Consider the following 22,263-nt stretch of genomic DNA (forward strand, 5'->3'; position numbering starts at 1 on the left):
TCTGGAACTGAAATTATTGACCTCCAACAAGCAGAGTCATCTTCCTTTGTGTAAGATTTGATTCCAATCAGCAGAGGGTTTCCCACTAATTCCCAGTTAACTTCAGTTTTTTTTCCAGGGCTCCTTGATGCCACTCTATGTCCAATACTGCCTTGATGTCAAGGGCAGTAACTCTCACCTCACCTCTGAAACTCAGCTATGCTGTCAATGCTTGGATCAGGAATTTTAGGAGCTGAGTGGTCCTGGTGGAACCCAAACTGAGTATCACTGAAGAATAAATGCCTGGTGCATATTGGAAGAAACTGCTGTGCGCGTGTTATCATTTGTTAAAATAGGGGACAAGTCAACATTATGTTGGCTGATCTACCCAAACTTACTTTGCATACACTTGTAGTCCTCAGCTGGATATCATATAAATAAATTTGTTTAGTGAACAGTAATGTTGAACTTGATTTATTTCTGTTAATACTATTATTTAGTTGCACAGATGACTTTAAGGGGAATCAAAATAAACATGAGGGAGAACATTTTATGGTAAGGTCCTGGGGAGTGTTGCTGAACAAAGAGGCCTGGAAGTGCAGGTTCATAGCTCCTTAAAATGGAATCACAGGTAGATAGGATAGTGAAGGTGGTGTTTGGAATACTTTCATTTATTGGTCAGTGCACTGAGTATCGCAGTTGGGAGGTCATGATGTGGCTGTACAGGACATTGTTGAGGCCACTTTTGGAATATTATGTGCAATTCTGATCTCCCTGCTACAGGAAGGATGTTGTGAAACTTGAAAGGGTTCAGAAAACATTTCTGAGGATATTGTCAGGATTGGAGGATTTGAGCTCTAGGGAGAGGCTGAATCGACTGGGGCTATTTTCCCTGGAGTCGCGGATCCTAAGGGGTGACCTTATAGAGGCGAATAAAATCATGAGGGGCATGCATAGGGTGAATAGTCAAGGTCTTTTCCCCAGGGCCGGGGTGTCCAAAACTAGAGGGCATAGGTTTAAGGTGAGAGGAAAGATTTGAAAGGGACCTAAGGTCCCATCACATAGAAGGTGGTGCATTTATGGAATGAGTTGCCACAGGAAGTAATGGAGGCTGGTACAATTACAACATTTAAACGGCATCTGGATGGATATATGAATGGGAGGGGTTTAGAGAGATATGGGCCAAATACTGGCAAATGGGTCTAGATTTACATAGGATATTTGGTTTACATGAACAAGTTGGACTGAACGGTCTGTTTCCGTGTTGTATATCTCTATGACTCTAAAAGAAGAGAAGAGTACACTGATATGCTGATGATGATTGGTGGGAGGCTCATGTGAGCATAAACATCCTGTTGAGTTAAATAGTCTGTTTCTCCATTCTGTATTTTATCTAATCATTAATAGGATATACCATACACTTCACTTCAGTGTCAATCTCCTCCATTACAAAGCAAAACACCCATTTGCTTTTCCTGCTGGTCTATAGTTGGATTGATGATTTCAATGTCTTGTCAACAATAATCATTAAATTGATTTCTTATCAATGTGCTGTAACAATTCTTTATTGTATTAAGAAAGAATTATTGCAACTTTTTGGTTAAAGAGGTTATGTATGCTGCTCTGCACTGCATTGGCATCACACTAAATAAACCCAGGTTAACAAGACAGGGATTAAATTTTAGAAATGTGTGCATACATATATATGTGATACAGAGGAACAAAGTATGTTTAATAAGACAGAACAAGCATAAGTAACAGTGCAAGGCAAAAGCTTAGGTCGTGACTCAGTAGAATAACCAATACTTCTGAGCCGAGAACTCTGGGTTCAACTTCAGGACCTAATGGCCACAGAGGTTCAAACAAGTTCATAACCAGCCTAGTAATCTCTCCAATTCTTTCCTATTATGTACCAAATAAGGAAAAAAAATCTGTGTCAAGCTAAGAAAGCAAGCAAGAAATCAACAGCAAAACTAGTTGATGCATGAATATTCAGTATTTTGTCAACACCATGAGGTGCTACATACATGCAAATATTTTCTCCTATTGACTTTACTCTTATGGGTAGACAAGTCAATTTTAGCTCTGTTGAAATGATCAGTACTCAGACAGGGAGCAACTAAGTATTTAGTATGAGAAAATTTGCCCTCTCCTGGCTGGGATGTAAGAAAGAAAATCCCAAAATGTGCAGGAACAAGAAAGAATGACTCCTGGGACCACAAATATACTGAACTACATTCAGATTAGGATTTTCATCTACAAGGTTAACTCTGTCCTCCTGATGCTGACTGATGTGCATTTTAGATTTCCTACAGTAAACTTGTAACCCTGCAGGGGTATAATGACGAATGATTCTGGCATTAGGAGGCTTTGGATCAAGGTGATAGCACTTCAGTCTGAGTTAGAAGGTTATAGGTTCAAGTTCTATTGCAAAAATTGGAACATGAGATCCTGACTGACACTTAGCAATATTGAGCCAGTGATTTGCTGTTACAGATGCTGTATTTGTGATAAGACATTAAACACGAAACCTGTCTACCCTCTCAGATCCCAAGGTAGTATTCAAAGAGCAGGAGAGTTCTCCTACAGCCTTGATAAAATTGAACCCTCAACCAAAGTAATCAATTAACAGATTATCTGATTACTTACGTCATTGCTGTCTGTAGGACTTTCATGTATACACACAATTACTGCTACATTTCCGTACTTTGGAAAACCTACTACATTGCAGAAGAGTTTTATTGCAAAATACTTTATGCCATCCTGAGGTTGCAAAAATGCTGCAGAAATACAAGGTTTATCTTTGTATTACATTTCTAACATGTGCAAATTGGCTTGATTTCAGCAATAACACATAAAATACACATGTACATTGAAGAAAGATAGGTTAAAATCTACAAGTACGAGCCAGTTCACTTTGTTTTTTTTCAACCAGACTGTTAAATTATTCCATAATTTATTTAGATTTTTTTAGTAATTCTATTTACTCATCTTTGCTCCATATGTCCCTTCATAGTCTTACTGAAGAAAAATCAAATAATGCCAACTCTGAAAATTTCAACTGACCCAACACTTACAAATTTTGATCCAAGAGTTTGAGACTTCTAATCACCTTTGTGTGTGCTTCCTGATTTCAGTTTTGAATAATCTTGTTCTAATTTAAGATTAGAAACTGAAAACATGTTGAATAACCTTATCTCTTTTCTTTTATAAAAGCGGCACAATTTTGCCAAATATCAAACAGTAACTTAGGAAACACAAACATGAGATTTCATTTAGTATTTCACTTCACCGGTCCACTTTTAAAGTGAGTCTGTTATTTTACTTGATCAACTTTATTTTGGAAGAATTTATGCAGAAATACATAGCATCTCTGAACACTGATATATGGAAAAGACAAAGGTAAAATTGCTAGCTTGTATGCCCTTTCATCATTCTTGCATTAATGAGTACTTGAATTTCATTCTCTAATTTTCCTCTGACTGATAACATATATGCAAACACAATAGTGCATTATTTTTATGGACTTATTTCATCACATTTTAAATCAACTGGAAATATTTACAGAAGAGCGACCAGGGGTTACAGGATCTCTAGGATCTAGGTCAAGTTGTCTCAATTTCTTAAATTCTACATTAGAGTAGTGCTGGAAAAACACAGCAGGTTAGGCAGCATCCGAAGAACAGGAAAATCGACGTTTCGGGCAAAAACCCTTCATCAGGAATCCTGACCTGCTGTGCTTTTCCAGCACCACTTTAATCTAGACTCTGGTTTCCAGCATCTGCATCCTTGTTTTTACCTAGTCAATTTCTTATATTGCCTTGTCAGACATGGACGTCATACATTGATTTTAAATTCTACCACGCACCAATGTGGGATATGAACCCTGGTTCCCAGACCATTAGCTGAGTTTCTTAGTTATGAGTCTAGTGATAAAACTGCTAGGGCATTATCTCTCCAACTGGTAGTCAGTCAGGATGCAAAATGGTTTGCTTTAGGTGCAAATTGAATAGTAAGTGGTCAAGACACATGGTTACAGATTTTTAAAAATAAAGTTTTTATGGAATATGGTAGTGGATGTGACTACCACATCCAGATCAAATGTTGCCTTGCTATCCCTGTAGAATTAAGCTCTCTTATTCATGTTTTGGTCAAAGGTGTAGTGGGGTGTGGAGTAGAATGGTCCTGGCAGAACCTGAACTGAACATCAATTGGCATGTTGTTATTGAGTAAGTATGATTTGATAATACTGTTGGTTACACATTTCTATCATTTTGCTGTTGTGTTTGGCTTAATTTTTGTAGACAGCACATACCTGTGCAGTTTTATACAGTCAGGTAGATGGCAGTGTTGCAGCTGTATAAAAACAGCTTGGTTAGAGACACAATTGGCTCTGGAGCATAAGTCTTCAGGACTGTAGCCAGAACATCAACAGGGCCGATAGTCTTTCTGTATTGCATCCACTTACTCCCTGTGATTTGAAGCAGGGGCTAAGCTAAATTGCATCAAGATTGACTTTTTAAGTGCAGGGACCTTAGGGAGGCTCTAGTGGATCACCCGCTCACTTTTGCTGGCTAGATATGGTCCATTTCTTCAGCCTTGTCCTTTGCACTCAAATGCTGGTCTTTGCAATCAAAAAGAATTTTCTGTTTCTAAAGCCATCACTTCCCATTAATTGTTTAATTGTCTGTCACCATTCAGGACTATACATGGCAGCTTTGCAGCATTTATTTTAGCTCTGCTATAATATGCTACACTTGCTGTTTAACACGCGTGTGGTAGTTTATTGGAGCTTTACTAGATTGGCACATCATTTGCTAGCACACTTGGTACTATTCATGTTCCTGACATTTTCTTCCACACTCCTCAAAAGAACGTGAATTGGTTCCAACTCTCATAAAGATTAGCCATCATATAAACCAAGAGACTGACGGTTTAGATTAGATTAGATTACTTACAGTGTGGAAACAGGCCCTTCAGCCCAACAAGGCCACATCGACCCTCCGAAGAGCAACCCAGACTCATTCCCTTACGTTTACCCCTTCACCTAACACTACGGGCAATTTAGCATGGCCAATTCACATAACCTGCATATTTTTGGACTGTGGGAGGAAACCGGAGCACCCGGAGGAAACCCAGCAGACACAGGGAGAATGTGCAAACTCCACACAGACAGTTGCCTGAGGCGGGAATTGAACCCGGATATCTGGCGCTGTGAGGCAGCAGTGCTAACCACTGTGCCACCTTGGTGAAAAAAAATCTGTTGCTAATGTTGGCCCACAGTTTTAAAGTGCTAAAAGTTCTGAATCTATTCTATCAGGATGTCAGTGGTGCCACTCAATATGATGGATGTTTCAGCTTCAGACATGACTTTGTTTACAAAACAACTATGTGGTCATTACTCCTACCAATACTGTCCTTTGTGAATACTGATGCAAAGTATTCATTAAGGACCTCACACAATTCCTCTGGCTCCACATATAAGTTCCCTCCTTCGTCCTTGAATATATCTACCCTTTCCCTAGCTAACCGCTTGCTCCTAATATAAAGTACTTTGGCATTTTCCTTAATCCTGTTAGCCAAGGACATTTCATGGCCCCTTTTAGCTCTCCTAACTCCTTGTTTAAGTTCTTTCTGCCTTCACTAGATTCTTTGAGGGCTATGTCTGTCTTCAATTTCCTAAACCCTATGCACACCTCCTTTTCCTTTTTGACCAAGCTCATAATTTTTCTTGTCACCTAAGGTTCCTAAATCTTGCTCTCCTTATCCATATGTATGGTCTGATCAATATTTGATCCAAGTTTAGCATATCTTCCCTCCATTTCGATTCTATCCCTTTATAAATAAAGTTGAGTGCTTTGCTTTTAATTTTATACGATCTTGTTAATCGGCAGTGCAACTTCTAGTGATGGATTTATTTTTACTCTGCTTTGATTTAACTAGAAAGAGTGCACTGATAATTGTGTCCCACTGTTCCATAAACTGTCACAAATGCGTAAATATCTAATTAAAATACCAAGATGATCAATCTGCTTGATAGATCACTATTGAAGCCAAAAAACAATTCACACCAGGTTTCATTATTAACAGGAAAATAAATCTATTTACTGTAAACACAATTCTTTAACATATATTACTCGTCTATGTGACTTAAATTATACTTTTCAAACCCTAAATACACACACACACATATATACCTTCATAAGACAAACAGTTTGACACAAATATTAGAGTTGAAAAAAATACAGGCAGTGAAATTTCGACAATCAAAAGTTCATACCACAAGGTGGCTAGTTAATTATCATTATTGTTTTGCTTTTAGAAATGATCACACTGCATTGTCTGTAGAAAGATGCTCATTCATGAGACCACTCTGAGGGCTGTAGACACGCAACTTCTCTTAATTCAAAAAATTCTGATGCTGTTATGGCTCAATAATGTAACAATCTTTCTGCTCCAAAAGCAGCATAGTCTTGTGCAACTAAAAATGTGCACAACTTGATGTTTCCAAATTGCAAAACGATCTTTATAATTTCAGCTACATAGTAATGTCCAACTTCCATGCTAGTTTAATGTCCAAAAATCAAAAATCCCCTATTCTTTTATCCTACCTAGTCTTACACCATCCAAGTAATATCATTAGACCATTAATCCAGAAACCTGGTAATGTTCTGGGAACTGGATTCAAATCTTGGCATGCCAGATGGATAACTATCTGGAATCAGGATCAAATGCTGACCATGAAACTACAATTGATTGTTGGAAAAACCTATCTGGTTCACTAATATCTTCAGGGAAAGAAACTGCTGTCCTTACCTGGTCTGGACTAGAGGTGCTTCCAAACCACAGCAGTGTGATTGACACTTAACTGCCCTCCAGGCAATTAGGAATAAATATTAAACACTGACTTAGCCACTGATGCCCACATGAATGAAAAAAAACCACCAGTTTACATTTATCCTGTCATTGTTTTATAAAGTTGTTTGCCAGTATCATTGCTGTTTATTTTCCAAAGTTCTATTCTCAGCTCCTCGAAGGTCAGCTTTTCTCACGTCAATTAAGTTAGTTTTTCATCATCTATTGCCAAGCTGTTTTCCTATTTTTAATCCTCTTATCTGCCCATCTCCATTCCCCACAATGAAATTTAATAGCAAATTTTCTCAATGGACTTCTTACATATTGGGTTAAGTAGGAGTCTTGAATATATTGTAGGAACTCCAATCCCTTATCCATTAACTACCAATCCTTTCTAATTAAATCAGATTAATTGAAATTCCCTGTGATTATTATCCTATTTGTTGCTCAATTCCTGAAATTGACAGAAAATTTCTTCCTCCATGTCCATTCCATTATTAGGTGGTCCTTACATTAGTCTGATTAAACCTCTATTATCTATATCCATATGGATTTTACATTATTCTACTGCCATTACATTATCTCAAATGAGTTTGGTTCATCTGCCTCTAGATTTTCTCCATCTATCTTTGCTGAGTATGTTAGGCCTCGAATATTTAGTTCCACTGTAATTTTTAATTTAGCTCTGTTTTAGTGATCCCCACTACATTTGCTGTCTCCCAATGCATGATTGCCTCCAGGTTTCTAGTCTTATTACAGATACTTTGTGCATTGCTGTTCATGCATTTTAACTCATTTCAAATAGGATTTCTGCACACTACATTTAATCAAAACTCCCATCCTAGAATTATTTTTATAGTCTTGCCATCAATGTCTTCCTTTACCTGAAGCTTTTCTATACTCAGCTGCTCTACTTCATTTACTTGAAAGTTTATAACATCTCTGGTACAACCCACTACCCTCAATTTACAACTTTAAAACCTTTGTCTCCTCCCAATTAACCCCTTCCATGATGGCAAGAGTATCATCCAATTCATGTGTAGCTCACTCCATCAGTACAGCTCCTTCCTGTTCCAGAACTGGTATTGACATTCTGACATTTAATCTGATGACACCAAAAGAAGGTTACCTCAGATTACAACGAGATCTTGATCAAATGGGCCAATGGGCTGAGAAGTGGCAGATGGAGTTTAATTTAGATAAATGCGATGTGCTGCATTTTGGGAAAGCAAATCTTAGCAGGACTTATACACTTAATGGTAAGGTAAAAATCCTCCCACTTCCTCCAGACCAAAGGGGTAACCATGGGCACACGTATGGGCCCCAATTATGCCTGTCTCTTTGTTGGCTATGTAGAACAGTCGATCTTCCATAATTACACTGGCACCACTCCCCACCTCTTCCTCCGCCACATTGATGACTGCATTGGCGCCACTTCTTGCTCCCGCGAGAGGATTGAGCAATTCATCAACTTCACAAACACATTCCACCCTGACCTTAAATTTACCTGGACCATCTCTGACACCTCCCTCCCCTTCCTGGACCTCTCCATCTCCATTAATAACGACCGACATGACACTAACATTTTTTACAAACCCACCAACTCCCACAGCTACCTGGATTACACCTCTTCCCAGCCTACCTCTTGCAAAGATGCCATCCCGTATTCCCAATTCCTCCGCCTCTGCCGGATCTGCTCCCAGGAGGACCAGTTCCACTACAGAACACAACAGATGGCCTCCTTCTTTAGAGACTGTAATTGCCCTTCCCACGTGGTTAAAGATGCCCTCCAATGCATCTCGTCCACATCCCGCACCTCCACCCTCAGACCCCACCCCTCCACCATAACAAGGACAGAACGCCCCTGGTGCTCACCTTCCACCCTACCAACCTTCGCATAAACCAAATCATCCGCCGACATTTCCACCACCTCCAAAAAGACCCCACCACCTGGCACGTTCCCCTGCCACCACAGGAACAGCAAAACCTGCGCCCCCACCTCCTCCCTCACCTCCATCCAAGGCTCTAAAGGAGCCTTCCACATCCATCAAAGTTTTACCTGCACATCCACCAATATCATTTATTGTATCCGTTGCTCCGGATGCGGTCTTCTCTACATTGGGGAGACTGGACGCCTCCTAGCAGAGCGCTTTAGGGAACATCTCCGGGACACCCGCACCAATCAACCACACCGCCCTGTGGCCCAGCATTTCAACTCCACCTCCTACTCTGCCAAGGACGTGGAGGTCCTGGGCCTCCTTCACCACCGCTCCCTCACCACCAGAGGCCTGGAGGAAGAACGCCTCATCTTCCGCCTCGGAACACTTCAACCTCAGGGCATCAATGTGGACTTCAACAGTTTCCTCATTTCCCCTTCCCCCACCTCACCCTAGTTCCAAACTTCCAGCTCAGCACTGTCCCCATGACTTGTCCTACCTGCCTATCTTCTTTACCACCTATCCACTCCACCCCCCTCCCTGACCTATCACCTTCATCCCCTCCCCCACTCACCTATTGTACTCTATGTTACTTTCTCCCCACCCCCACCCTCCTCTAGCTTATCTCTCCACCCTTCAGGCTCTCTGCCTTTATTCCTGATGAAGGGCTTTTGCCCGAAACGTCGATTTTACCGCTCCTGAACTGCTGTGCTCTTCCAGCACACTATTCCAGAACTTAATGGTAAGGTCCTGGGGAGTGTTGCTGAACAAGAGACCTTGGAGTACAAGTTCATAGCTCCTCAAAAGTGGAGTCGCAGGTAGATAGGATAGTGAAAAAGGCATTTGGTATACTTTCCTTTATTGGTCAGAGTATTGAGTACAGGAGTTGGGAGGTCATGTTGCGGCTGTACAGGACATTGGTTAGGCCACTGTTGGAATATTGTGGAAAGATGTTGTGAAACTTGAAAGGGTTCAGAAAAGATTTACAAGGATGTTGCAAGGGTTGAAGGAGTTGAGCTATAGGGAGAGGTTGAATAGGCTAGGGCTGTTTTCCCTGGACTGAGGCTGAGGGGTGATCTTATAGAGGTTTATAAAATGATGAGGGGCATAGATAGGATAAATAGACAAAGTCTTTTCCCTGGGTTGGGGGAGTCCAGAACTAGAGGGCATAGGTTTAGAGTGAGAGGGGAAAAGATATAAAAGAGACCTAAGGGGCAACTTTTTCACGCAGAGGGTGGTATGTGTATGGAATGAACTGCCAGAGGAAGTGGTGGAGGCTAGTACAATTGCAACATTTAATAAAGGCATCTGGATGGGGATATGAATAGGAAGGGTTTGGAGGGATATGGGCCAGGTGCTGGCAGGTGGGACTGGATTGGATTGGAATATCTGGTCGGCTTGGACTGAAGGGTCTGTTTCCGTGCTGTACCTCTCTATGACTCTATCGCCACGTATTAATTCTATTTCTTGCTCCTATGCCTAATTTGCATGTGGTTCAGAGAACAATGCTCAGACTATTACTTGCAAGGTCCTGCTTTTCATTTTGGAGCAGGACCTTCTCCTTTTTGTTACATCCAATGCTTATTCCAATGTGGACCATGATAACTGAATTTACCCTTTCTCTTTCTAAGTTTCTTTCCAGACACTGTGAGATATCCCTTAAGCTGGCAATGGGTATGCAACACAAACTTGGGAATACTCATTTTTGTTTGGAGAAGCCACTACCTATCCTCTAATCAGAGGACCTAATGCTATCCCATTTTCTATTCTGCCGTTCCATGGTCCCCACCCTTACATCAAAAGACAACTATGTGAGTCATAGTGATCTGAAAGCTGTCCTCCCTGTGGGTTTTCCTCCTGTCCTCACAGGCAATAAGTATGTCAGAAACTGTTCAAAAAGGTCTGAGACTGCAGGGTTTCTTTCTTAATTTGCTCTAATTCCCCCCAGGGCTTCCATCAGTCACTCCTTTCTTTTCCTGAACTTGTGCTTTCCTCGAGGGCATGATTGTATTCTGGATAAAATAGTCCAGAAATTTCTCCCTCCTTTATGTGTTAGTTTTTCCAACTTGCTCATGACTCTGAGTCAAAGAGATAAAAGTTGGAGACATCTCCTGGAGATTTATTTGCTTGGGAAGCTCATTTTCTATAAATTATCATGTCCCCTGTCCAAATATACAATCTATTTTGCCATAGCATGGATTAACTAACTAGTTAACAATTATATACCTGCTAACCCAATTAATGTCTCTGGGCTTCTGCTCATGCCTCCCTCTCCCTCCCTTGGACTATTCCTTGCTATGTCGGAGAATCAAACAGCACCTCTTCCCTCACTATACCCAATATCCTGACTTCCAAAGTCCCAAGTAAATAGCCTTTCAAACAGTAATCCATTGAGCTGGACTTGTGCCAATCATAAGGCAATTATGCCCCTTGCTATTTCATAATAATCTACCTTCACATTGCTCAGTGACAATTCAATTAATTTTTGTCAATTTTACTTCCTAGTGACAGTGCATCAAGAATTAATTTAATAAATTAGATTTCCTCATCAGGCACTACTACCTTTCTTCTGTGTACAATTTCCAAAACACTCTTTCGACTTGGATGCTTTACTTAAGTCAAATGCTTAATATTTACAGATTAGCTAATGAATTGTTTGTGGATAGTCTTTTTGAGGGCATCATTTCTATTCCAACTCCATGCCACCACAAAGAACATTACCCACAGCTACACAGGTCCTCATCCTCTTTTGGTCAATGACATCTGGCTGACAGCCAGGAGCTAACCATGTCTGTCTCTCTCTTACTGTCTGTGGGATGAGGTGGAGAAACAATAGGTTGGAAATTGTGCAAAGGTTTGAGATGATCAGTTTCTCTTTTACAGAAAGCTGAAATCTCAAACAGGTTTACTTCCACATGTGAAAATATATGCCATTCCCTTCCCCTACCTGGAATTCAAACTCCAAATTGCATCCAAGCATAAACCAGGTTCAAACTAAAGTGAAATAATTGTCTCTTTTGGTATATTGTAGCTGCTTCACCTCCATGAATTGTTGTATTTAGATAAGTTTATGCTTAATGACGAATATATTGAATTTATTTTAACTGAGGATAGACTATTGATTATTTATTGGTAGAAGGGAACCCCCCAAAAACTTTGAATTCATAATGGTGGCAGCACATTGAATACACCTGTGCAGCCTGTGCTGTGTGCTAAGTCAATGTCAATCATTCTTGTTATAAAATATTTGAAATGACCAGGTTTAAAATTGTGTCCTCTGGAATAGACACACACCCAAAACACTAAGCAAGCGATAGACATTAAGTACACTTCCTCACAGCGTCAACAAACAGCTGAAAACTGTCTATGCAACCTGTTTTTTATTTGCACATTTTAATTCCACAGACAGATTAATGAGTTGCCATCAATTACCATTTTTTCATTCTGGTGATCAATATACACTCTTAATTAGAGCTCAATATAAGCTTAGAGAGCCATCAACTGAGGCAGAGAATTGCAACAGGCCTACACTGCTCAAGGTCATCTATACACTTGCCATCTGTGGCTCTTTGATAAAAATACAGAGAGAAGAAATGTGACTGACAGTCAAATAAAGCATTTGAATGCTTTGCAGGCCAAAGTTTGGAGAGACAGGTGGGAATGTTTTTGAATCATAGCCTGTGCTATTAATATTTCAAAGAAAAGAACCAGTGACTAAACAATTAGATTAAAAAACCTTCTTATTCTATTTTGAGTCTCCACTATATTTCACATGCATCTCTTAAACCATAAGCAATATTAGTTTTTTTAAAAGATCTGAGGCAACAGCCTTTCTTCAACGTTTTCTTTTTAAATCTCAAGAATAATTTAAGATGACAGTGCTTAAGGCATCATGCCAGCACACATTTGGTTTGAAAGCTTTTCAATCTAACAAACATTGTGATGATCAAATTAAAAATCCAGTGTCATGGTGCTGAGGCATACACAAAGACACAGGTGCACACCAGAATAGCGTTTAATACACAGGATTGACAATATATGGTGTGAACTACTGAATGAAATCTATTTGAAGATTTTGAATAGTTTAGATATAAAGCAACACATCATGAAACTTTATTAATGTCAAAATGTAAGGTAAATAAGGAACAGATGTGGGCTATTAGTTATCTGAACACACATAATCAGGGAATTCATGTGGTGCAATGGTAGTGGCCCTACCTCTGAGCCAGACAACTCAGGTTCAAGTCCCATCTGCTCCAGAAGTGTATTACAATATGTCTGAACAGGATGATTAAAGATATCCATTCAATCAGGAAGCTAAGGACCTTGTGGCTCAGTGATAGCATCGCTATCTCTGAACTACAGCTCTGGGTTTAAATCCCAGTTGCCACGGAGATGTGCCATAACCTGTATGAGCATGATGATTTTTAAAAAGACTTTAGAAATGGAGTATCTGTAACACTGGATGGGAAATGAGAGGGGAAGACTAATGAAGTCAATATGCTCTATATAATAAGGTACATCTATCTTGATCTTGACCTCTACATCTTGCTATGAATCTACTTGGTGGGCGGCACGGTGGCACAGTGGTTAGCACTGCTGCCTCATAGCGCCAGAGACCCGGGTTCAATTCCCGCCTGAGGCGACTGACTGTGTGGAGTTTGCACATTCTCCCAGTGTCTGCGTGGGTTTCCTCCGGGTGCTCCGGTTTCCTCCCACAGTCCAAAGATGTGCAGGTCAGGTGAATTGGCCATGCTAAATTGTCCGTAGTGTTAGGTAAGGGGTAAATGTAGGGGTATGGATGGTTTGCGCTTCGGCGGGTCGGTGTGGACTTGTTGGGCCGAAGGGCCTGTTTCCACACTGTAAAGTAATCTAATCTAATCTATTTATAGTGGAAGCAAAGGATGGTGCCTAAAGTTGTAAGTTGGAAACAAAGATTTCTTTCAGACAGAAGCTTGTAATTAGAGTTATTTTGGAGAAGAATGATTTCAATCAAGTTTATAATGTGGATTCAGAGCTGAAAATGTGTTGCTGGAAAAGCGCAGCAGGTCAGGCAGCATCCAAGGAGCAGGAGAATCGATGTTTCGGGCATGAGCCTTTCTTCAGGAATGAGGAAAGTGTGTCCAGCAGGCTAAGATAAAAGGTAGGGAGGAGGGACTTGGGGGAGGGGCGTTGGAAATGTGATAGGTAGAAGGAGATCAAGGTGAGGGTGATAGGCCGGAGTGGGGGTGGGGGCGGAGAGGTCAGGAAGAAGATTGCAGGTTAGGAAGGCAGTGCTGAGTTTGAGAGATTTGACTGAGACAAGGTGGGGGGAGGGGAAATGAGGAAACTGGAGAATGGACATCCAGTCCCTGTAACCTGACTGCCCTGGCCAACCCATTGTCTCAGCCTGCTCCTGCCCCACCGAACTCATCTCTGCATACCTCGACACGGTCTTGTCCCCCTTAGTCCAAGAACTCCCCACTTGGTCTCTCTGTGGCCCCATTTAAAAAAATCTTATTCATAATCAAGGATTAAATGTGAGAAATCAGAGAGGTGCACAATAGCAACAATCACTAACACTAGACAGATTCAATGCAGGATGATGGTAGGTGAGTCTAGAACTAGGTGTTATAGTTTAAAGAAAAGGGATAAACCTTTTAGACTGAGATGAGGAGTGGTTGTGGCCAAAATATTGTGTTTTCAAGAAGGAGGTAAATATAGCTCTTGTGGCTGAAGAGATCAAGAGATATTGGAGGAGAGCAGGATCAGGGTATTGAGCTCTATGATCATCCATGATGATATTGAATAGCAAAGCAGGGTCAAGGAGTTAAATGGCTTATTCTTGTTCCTATGTTTAAATCATTACAGTCACCAATTCTCCTATCTTAATCTGACATACAGTTTAATGTTTGTACTACTGCTATTACTTTCTAGGAGAAAGTGAGGACTGGAGATGCTGGAGATCAGAGGCCCTTTCTGAAGAAGGGCTCATGCCCGGAATGTCGATTCTCCTGCTCCTTGGATGCTGCCTGACCTGCTGCACTTTTCCAGCAACACATTTTCAACTCACTACTGCTATTACGTAGTGCACACTCAGATTGTAGTCATGGGATTAAACCAAACATGTAAATACAACAGGAGAAAGTGAGGACTGCAGATGCTGGAGACCAGAGTAGAAAAATGTGGTGCTGGAAAAACACAGCAAGCCAGGAAGCATCCGAGGAGCAGGAGAATTGACGTTTCGGGCATAAGCCCTTCTTCAGGAGTGAGGAAGGTGTGCCAAGCGGGCTGAGATAAAAGATAGGGGGAAGGGGATTTGGGGGAGGGGCGCTGGGAATACGATAGGTGGAAGGAGGTGAGGGTGAGGGTGATAGTCCAGAGAGGGGGTGCGGGTGGAGAGGTCGGGAAGAAGACTCCAGATCAAGAAGGCAGTGCTGAATCCGGGGTTGGGACTGAGATAAGGTGGGCGGAGGGGAAATGAGGAAGCTGGAGAAATCTACATTCATCCCATGTGGTTGGAGGGTTCCTAGGCGGAAGATGAGGTGCTCTTCCTCCAGGTGTCGTGTGGTCAGGGTCTGGCGATGGAGGAGGCCAAGGACCTGCATGTCCTTGGCGGAGTGGGAGGGGGAGTTAAAGTGTTCAGCCACTGGGCGGTTGGGTTGGTTGGTGCGGGTGTCCCAGAGGTGTTCCCTGAAACATTCTGCAAGTAGGCGGCCTATCTCCGCAATGTAGAGGAGACCACATCGGGTGCAGCGGATATAGTAAATAATGTGTGTGCAGGTGCAGGTGAATTTGCGACGGATATGGAAGGATCCATTGGGGCCTTGGAGGGAAGTGAGGGGGCAGGTGTGGGCACAAGTTTTGCTCTTCTTGCGGTTGCAGGGGAAGGTGCCGGGAGTGGAGGTTGGGTTGGTGGGGGGTGTGGACCTGACGAGGGAGTCACGGAGGGAGTGGTCTCTCCGGAATGCTGATAGGGGTGGGGAGGGAAATCTTTCCCTGGTGGTGGGCTCGTTTGGAAGTGGCGGAAATAAGGGAGGATGATACGATGTATCCGGAGGTTGGTGGCGTGGAAAGTGAGGACCAGTGGGGTTCTGTCCTGGTGGCGATTGGAGGGGGCGGGGTTCAAGGGCGGAGGTGCGGGAAGTGGAGGAGATGCGGTGGAGAGCATCGTCGATCACGTCGGAGGGGAAATTGCAGTCTTTGAAAAAGGAGGCCATTTGGGATGTTCGGTAGTGGAATTGGTCCTCCTGGGAGCAGATGCAGTGGAGGCAAAGGAATTGGGAATATGGGATGGCGTTTTTACAGGGGGCAGGGTGGGAGGAGGTGTAATCTAGTAGCTGTGGGAGTTGGTCGGTTTGTAGTAAATGTCTGTGTTGAGTCGGTCGCCCGAGATAGAAATGGAGAGGTCTAGGAAGGAGAGGGCGGAGTCTGAGATAAATACAACACAAGAGAAAGTGTATTAAAGCATTCCTTGACCCAAAGGTGATGTTAACATGAAAATTGGCAGCTTCAGACTTCAAATATGTTTTAGAAGGCCAACAAAATGATGCCTTTAACAAAAAAAACTTATCTGATCAGCAGTCCTTCTGGGATCTGTAGGCACAATCATTTTGTCTGAGAACATATTGTTTGATCAAGCTGTCATTCATGTATCTTTCTTTGCAGCCTCATTCTTTTAGATTAAGCACAGGTCTAATACATTTCAATGGGTTTGCAATCCATCTCTATTTCTGAACATACATCTTACAGCACAGCAGAAGAACCACTCTTTTTGTCATTGCATAATGCACTGCACAGCATGAACCCTGAATAGAGTCATAGAGCATGGAATGAGATGTCCAACTCATCATCTGCACTGACCTGATATCCCAATCTGATCCAGTCCCGTTTTCCAGCATTTGGCCCATATCCCTCTAAATCTCCCTATACATGTACCCTTCCAGATGCCTTTTTAAATGACATAATTGTGTCTACCTCCACCACCTGCTCTGGCAGCTCACTCCATACATACAGCACCATCTGTGTGAAAAAATTGCCCCTCAGATGCTTTTTATACCTAGCTCCCTCCCCCCCACCCCCCACCATAAGCACATGCCCTCTAGTTTTGGACTCCCCTAACCTGGGTAAAAGACCTTGGTTATTAACCCTATCCATGCCCCTCATGATTTTATAAAACTCTACAAGGTCACCCCTCAGTCTCCAACACTCCAAGGGAAAAAGTCCCAGTCTATTCAGCCTCTCCTCTGAAGCTCAAACCCTCCAATCCTGGCAATATCCTTGTAAATCATTTCTAAACCCTCTCAAATTTAACAACGTATTTCCTGTATCAGGGAGATCAGAATTGAATGCAGTATTCCAAAAGTGGCCTCACCAGTATCCTGTACAGGTGCAACATAACATCCTAACTCCTATGCTCAGTGCACTGACAACTGAAGGTAAGCGTGTCAAACACTTTCTTCGCCACCCTGTCTACCTGCGACTCCACTTTTAAGGAACTATACACATACACCCTTAGGTCTCTTTGTTTGGCAACCCACACTAGGGCCCTACCATTAACTGTGTAAGTCCTGCCCTGAATTGCCTTACCAAAATGCAACACCTCATATCTATTTAAATTAAACTCCATCTGCCATGCCTCAGCCCATCTGATCAAGTTCCCATTGTGCTCTGAGACAACCTTCTTCACTGTCCACTACACCACCAATTTTGGTGTCATCTGCAAAGACCTCCTAAATTCATATCCAAATCAATTTTATAAATTACGAAAACTAGTGGACACAACAGCTACTCTTTTTATTGGTAAGTGCATATTGTCAACATTGGTTTATTCATCTCTGCTACTGCAGCAAAATGCACATATGAGAATGTGTTTTACCTGAGAACAAGTCTTTGCTGGTGACGCCTGGAGTCTGACAGAAAAAGCTGTAAAATTTGGAATGGTTCGAGGAATGAATTCAGGAGCCAGGGGGTTGAGCACACATCCTCTGCTGAGTTCCAAGTTGTCAAGCTGTGTCTTGATCTCATGTAAGGTGGCTCCGTGGAGGCTTCCATTTTTGTGACAAACGAAGATGAAATGCTCCCAAATTTTCCTACAAAATGAACAATCCCAGTAAGTACTTTTACGGAACTCAAGTTTAACAATTCACACCATGGATTTCCGTCAGAAATCACAGTGTGCCTCAAATCATCACCATTTTGACTTGTAAGAAATGCCATTAGTATATCAAACCTTTGCTATTGAAAGTACAATGTCCATACACTGGAGACATTTTGGTAAGGTTGTGCTGCAGAAGTAACTCAGTACAGCAGAAATATTTTCCTCTATATTCCAAGTTTTAATTTTAGCTTATCTTCAAAAATCTTAGAACAACAGAATTAATAAATGGATATAGATTTGCTTGCTGAGCTGGAAGGTTCATTTCCAGATGTTTCGTCACCCTACTAGGTAACACCTTCAGTGGGTCCACGGGTGAAGCATTGTTGATAATTCCTGCTTTCTATTTATATGTTTGGGTTTCTTTGAGTTCGAACCGGAATTCAATCAACAAACATATCGAGTTAAACACCAGCTACCACCTTCTGAGATAAAGAATAGGAAATTACATCACCACAGGAAATGACATCACCAACCCAAAGAATTTTGGAAAATTAACACAAATGCACTTGCTTTTTCTCTCGCTATCTCTTTTAGTGCCCTTGGGATGCATTCCATCAGGACCAGGAGACTTGGTTAACCTTCGCTCCATTAGCTTGCCCAATACTATCTCTTCCATGATAATGACTGTTCCCAGGTCCTCACCTACCTTTGTCTCTTTGTCAGTTACTGGCATGTTATTCATGTCTTCCATTATGAAGACTGACACAAAATCCTTGTTCAATGCTTCAGCCATTTACTCAGATCCAATGACTAAATCCCCATTCTCATCCTCTGAAGGACCAATGGCTACTTTAGCCACTCTTTTTTGTTTTATATATTTATAGAAACTTCTGTTATCTGCCTTTATATTCTGATCTAGTTTATTCTTATAATTCAATCTTTTCTTTATAGCTCTTTTTGTGGCTTTCTGTTGACTTTTAAAGCTTTCCCAATCTTCTAGCTTCTTGCTGATCTTGACCACTTGGTATGCCTTCTCTTTCAATTTGATAGCCTCCCTTGTTTTCTTAGACACTGATGGCAGATTATCTCTTTTCCTACAGTCCTTCCTTTTCACTGGTATATACTTTTGCCGAGCATTTTGAAAAATTGCTTTGAAAGTCCTCCACTGCTCGTTAACTGTCCCATCATAAAGTCTTTGCTTCCACCCTACTTTAGCCAACAACTCCCTCATCCTATTGTAGTCTCCTTTGTTTTAAGTGTAAGACCTTGGTATTGGATGTTATTTTCACACTATCCCTCTGTATTCTAAATTCAACCATATTGTGATCGCTCCTTCCAAGAGGATCCCTAACTCTGACATTATTAATTATTCCTGAGACTGAGAACTGCCAAGTATATATTCTACATCAAAAATACATCATGGTGTATTCATCAAAAATACTAGCATCTGACATATCTCCAATAAAATGCAATCTTCTTGTATTGCTTGAAGCACATAACATGATTAATTAATATAACTCATTTACTTAGCTTAAATGGAATGCAATTATCAATTTCCAAGTCATTCACTATCATTTTGTTAGTAACAGAATAATTCAAGTACAAAGACTAAGAAAGGATGCACCGTATGAAGACTAAGCAAGGATGCACTGTACAAAGACTAAGCAAGGATGCACGAGCCATGGACTAATCAAGGATGCACCACGCAAATGTTGTTGTACAAAAAAGAAAATGTATAAAAGAAACAAACATTAAAAAGAACAAGAAAATATATGACTATCACTCAATTACTTTCTACAAACATTTTAAAAAGTAGCTTTGTGTTTAGGCAGCTTTGCTCAGTACTACTATGTTTTTGATTCACTGTTTTAAGAATCCACCGTAAGAACATAAAATACAGGAGAAGTAGGCCATTTGGTCCCTCAAGACTGCTCTTCCATTCAACACCACTTTCATGTCAACTCAGCATAAGTGTCAACTCCTTAGCAATTCAAGATAAAGCCCAATCAATATTCCTCAAGATGTCATCTCATTGATGAAACTTCCACAAACAAATCACAATCCAAATCTACATCATATTGTACAGACAGTTGAGATAACAAACTCAACAGCGTTGTTGTAATCTTCATATTATACCAGCAAACTTCACATGGCAGTGAACAGCGTTATGGCTGAGGACAATCTATGGTGAATTGGGTTCAAGAGAAAGATAATGGTACTTTGGTCATCACAATATTTCAACCTTGGTTTTCATATAAATATATGATGTACTTCCTTGAATATAATGCACATTATACTATTTTTCCCAATTTTTTTCTGTATTCAGACAATTTCTATTAAAATCTATCAGGTTAAAATTTTCTTCCAAGGCATTCACATTTGCCTTTGCAAGTTCCTAACTGCTGAGTAATTGGTTCATCATGATAATCCCTCATTGCTCAATATATCTTAGCCACCCTTAATGCACATATTCTCAACAAAAATGTTGAGTCTGCCATAATTTCCTCTGTTCCAACCTCTATTTTCATTCCAAGCCTGAAATAACTGTAGAGGCCAGTTTCCCATCATCTAATCACCTTTTATTTACGAGGGTCCAGGAACTGGTTGTAGCCAGCCAGCTTGGAATCAATTCTCAATTGGAGAGATTCTATTATTTTTCTTTTTTTTTTAATAGCAATTTATTTTTTTTTTCCTTTATTTTTTCCTTTAACCCCCACACTACCACCTAACTGCGGTAGTGCTTATTATTTTTTTTCCCCAGCACCCATGGTGTGTGTGTGTGCAGGTGTGAGACACAGTGGAAGACACAAAGTGCACCAATCTTTATTCAATTTCCACCACCAGGAAGATAGGAAAACACCCGGGTGGCCAGTGACAAACACTGCCCTTCACATCAAAGGGCAGTGCTGTGTGATCAAAACAGTGAAGGGGAGGGTAGGGACTAAATCAAAATAGAGTTGGAGGGAGAAATAATGCACTCCACTCCCTGTGGCGCCCACCTCTCCCTGAACAACTCCAGGGTGTTGGTCTTGGAGAGATTCTATTTTTTTTTTTCTTTTAGGGAAAACACCCAAGTCGCCAAATCTCCTGTTTCTTTTTTTTTTTTTTCTTTTTCTTTGTTTGTGCCTTTCCCATCAAAGGGCGACTGTGTTTATTTTTTTTTTTCTTCTTTTTTTTTTTTTTTCTTTCTCTTTGTTTTAACCCCCACACTACCACCTAAGTGCGGTAGTGCTTATTTTATCCCCAGCACCCATGGTGTGTGTGTGCAGGTGTGAGACACAGTGAAAGACACAAAGTGCACCAATCTTTATTCAATTTCCACCACCAGGAAGATAGGAAAACACCCGGGTGGCCAGTGACAAACACTGCCCTTCACATCAAAGGGCAGTGCTGTGTGATCAAAACAGTGAAGGGGAGGGTAGGGACTAAATCAAAATAGAGTTGGAGGGAGAAATAATGCACTCCACTCCCTGTGGCGCCCACCTCTCCCTGAACAACTCCAGGGTGTTGGTCTTGGAGAGATTCTAATCTTCTGGTAATACTGGTCAGCACAGGCTTTCCTGACTGGGGTTGTTAACCTGGGCCAATCAAGAAACTTGTAGTTAATTAGGTCCCACCTATTTCCAATCGTTACATCTCTCTGCCCCCTAGTCCAGGTACATAGGCCTGGTCTTTCAATGGTATTTCTCCTACCATGCTTTCCCCCGGGTCCAGTTCCTCCGACTCGGACTCTAACACAGAAGGCATGTACCGGACCGTGGCTCATCTCTCACGTCTGAACATCTCGGAAGAATCTCATCCTCTTCTTCTGGCAGCAATGGTATCGAGGCTGCATCCATTTCGAACTCTGAGGCTTCCTCAACACTAGACGCAAGGGGAACACCTGCGGTTTCTGCCAGGCCTTCGAGCTGTTCTGAGGGGCCAGGTATGTTTTGCTCCTGCCCCATTTGCAAGGTAATGGCTTTCAGGTGATCCACATGTTTGTTCTAGACAGTACTACCCACCCAAATTTTGTAAGTCACTGGATCTGGCCCCGCATCAACCTTGCCTTATACCCACACCGGGCCATTCCATGATTCTAGCATCGAACCTCATTCCCTGATTTAAATTGTCCCTCTTGCTTAGAGGAGGCATGTGACTGGTAGTGGCATTCCAGTTGCCATTTCACCTTCTCTCTCCTTCTCTCCCCAGAATTTGCTTGGAAGAAATATTGTATTTGTTTAGACATACCGGGTCCAATCTTCGACAGCAGGGCCAAATGAGTCAAGCTTCCCAAATAGAGGTATGATGCCAGAAATGCTTACTTCAACTCCATGATGATAGTTAGAAGCATCCTGTTTTCTCCCGTCACCACTGATATAACTACAGAGGCAGGGTCCCGTCAACAAGTCACCCTTTATTTACCAGTGCCCA

At 41.5% G+C, this 22,263-nt stretch overlaps 1 protein-coding gene across 4 annotated transcripts in view; it reads right to left on the reverse strand.

Moving 5' to 3' along the window:
- Positions 1-22,263, reverse strand: part of LOC122560734 (ATP-dependent RNA helicase with zinc finger domain-like) — a 569,578-nt gene that overhangs the window by 125,553 nt on the left and 421,762 nt on the right. For all 4 annotated transcript variants that reach the window (XM_087997766.1, XM_043711726.2, XM_087997765.1 and 1 more), the window contains one exon: positions 17,629-17,842. In XM_087997766.1, coding sequence (XP_087853892.1) covers positions 17,629-17,842 — 214 coding nt within the window. The remainder of the gene's footprint in view (positions 1-17,628; positions 17,843-22,263) is intronic.

Source organism: Chiloscyllium plagiosum, unplaced genomic scaffold (assembly GCF_037043375.1).
Source record: "Chiloscyllium plagiosum isolate Xiang-an unplaced genomic scaffold, Cpla_swu_hap1 HiC_scaffold_20, whole genome shotgun sequence".
NCBI classification, from domain to species: domain Eukaryota; kingdom Metazoa; phylum Chordata; class Chondrichthyes; order Orectolobiformes; family Hemiscylliidae; genus Chiloscyllium; species Chiloscyllium plagiosum.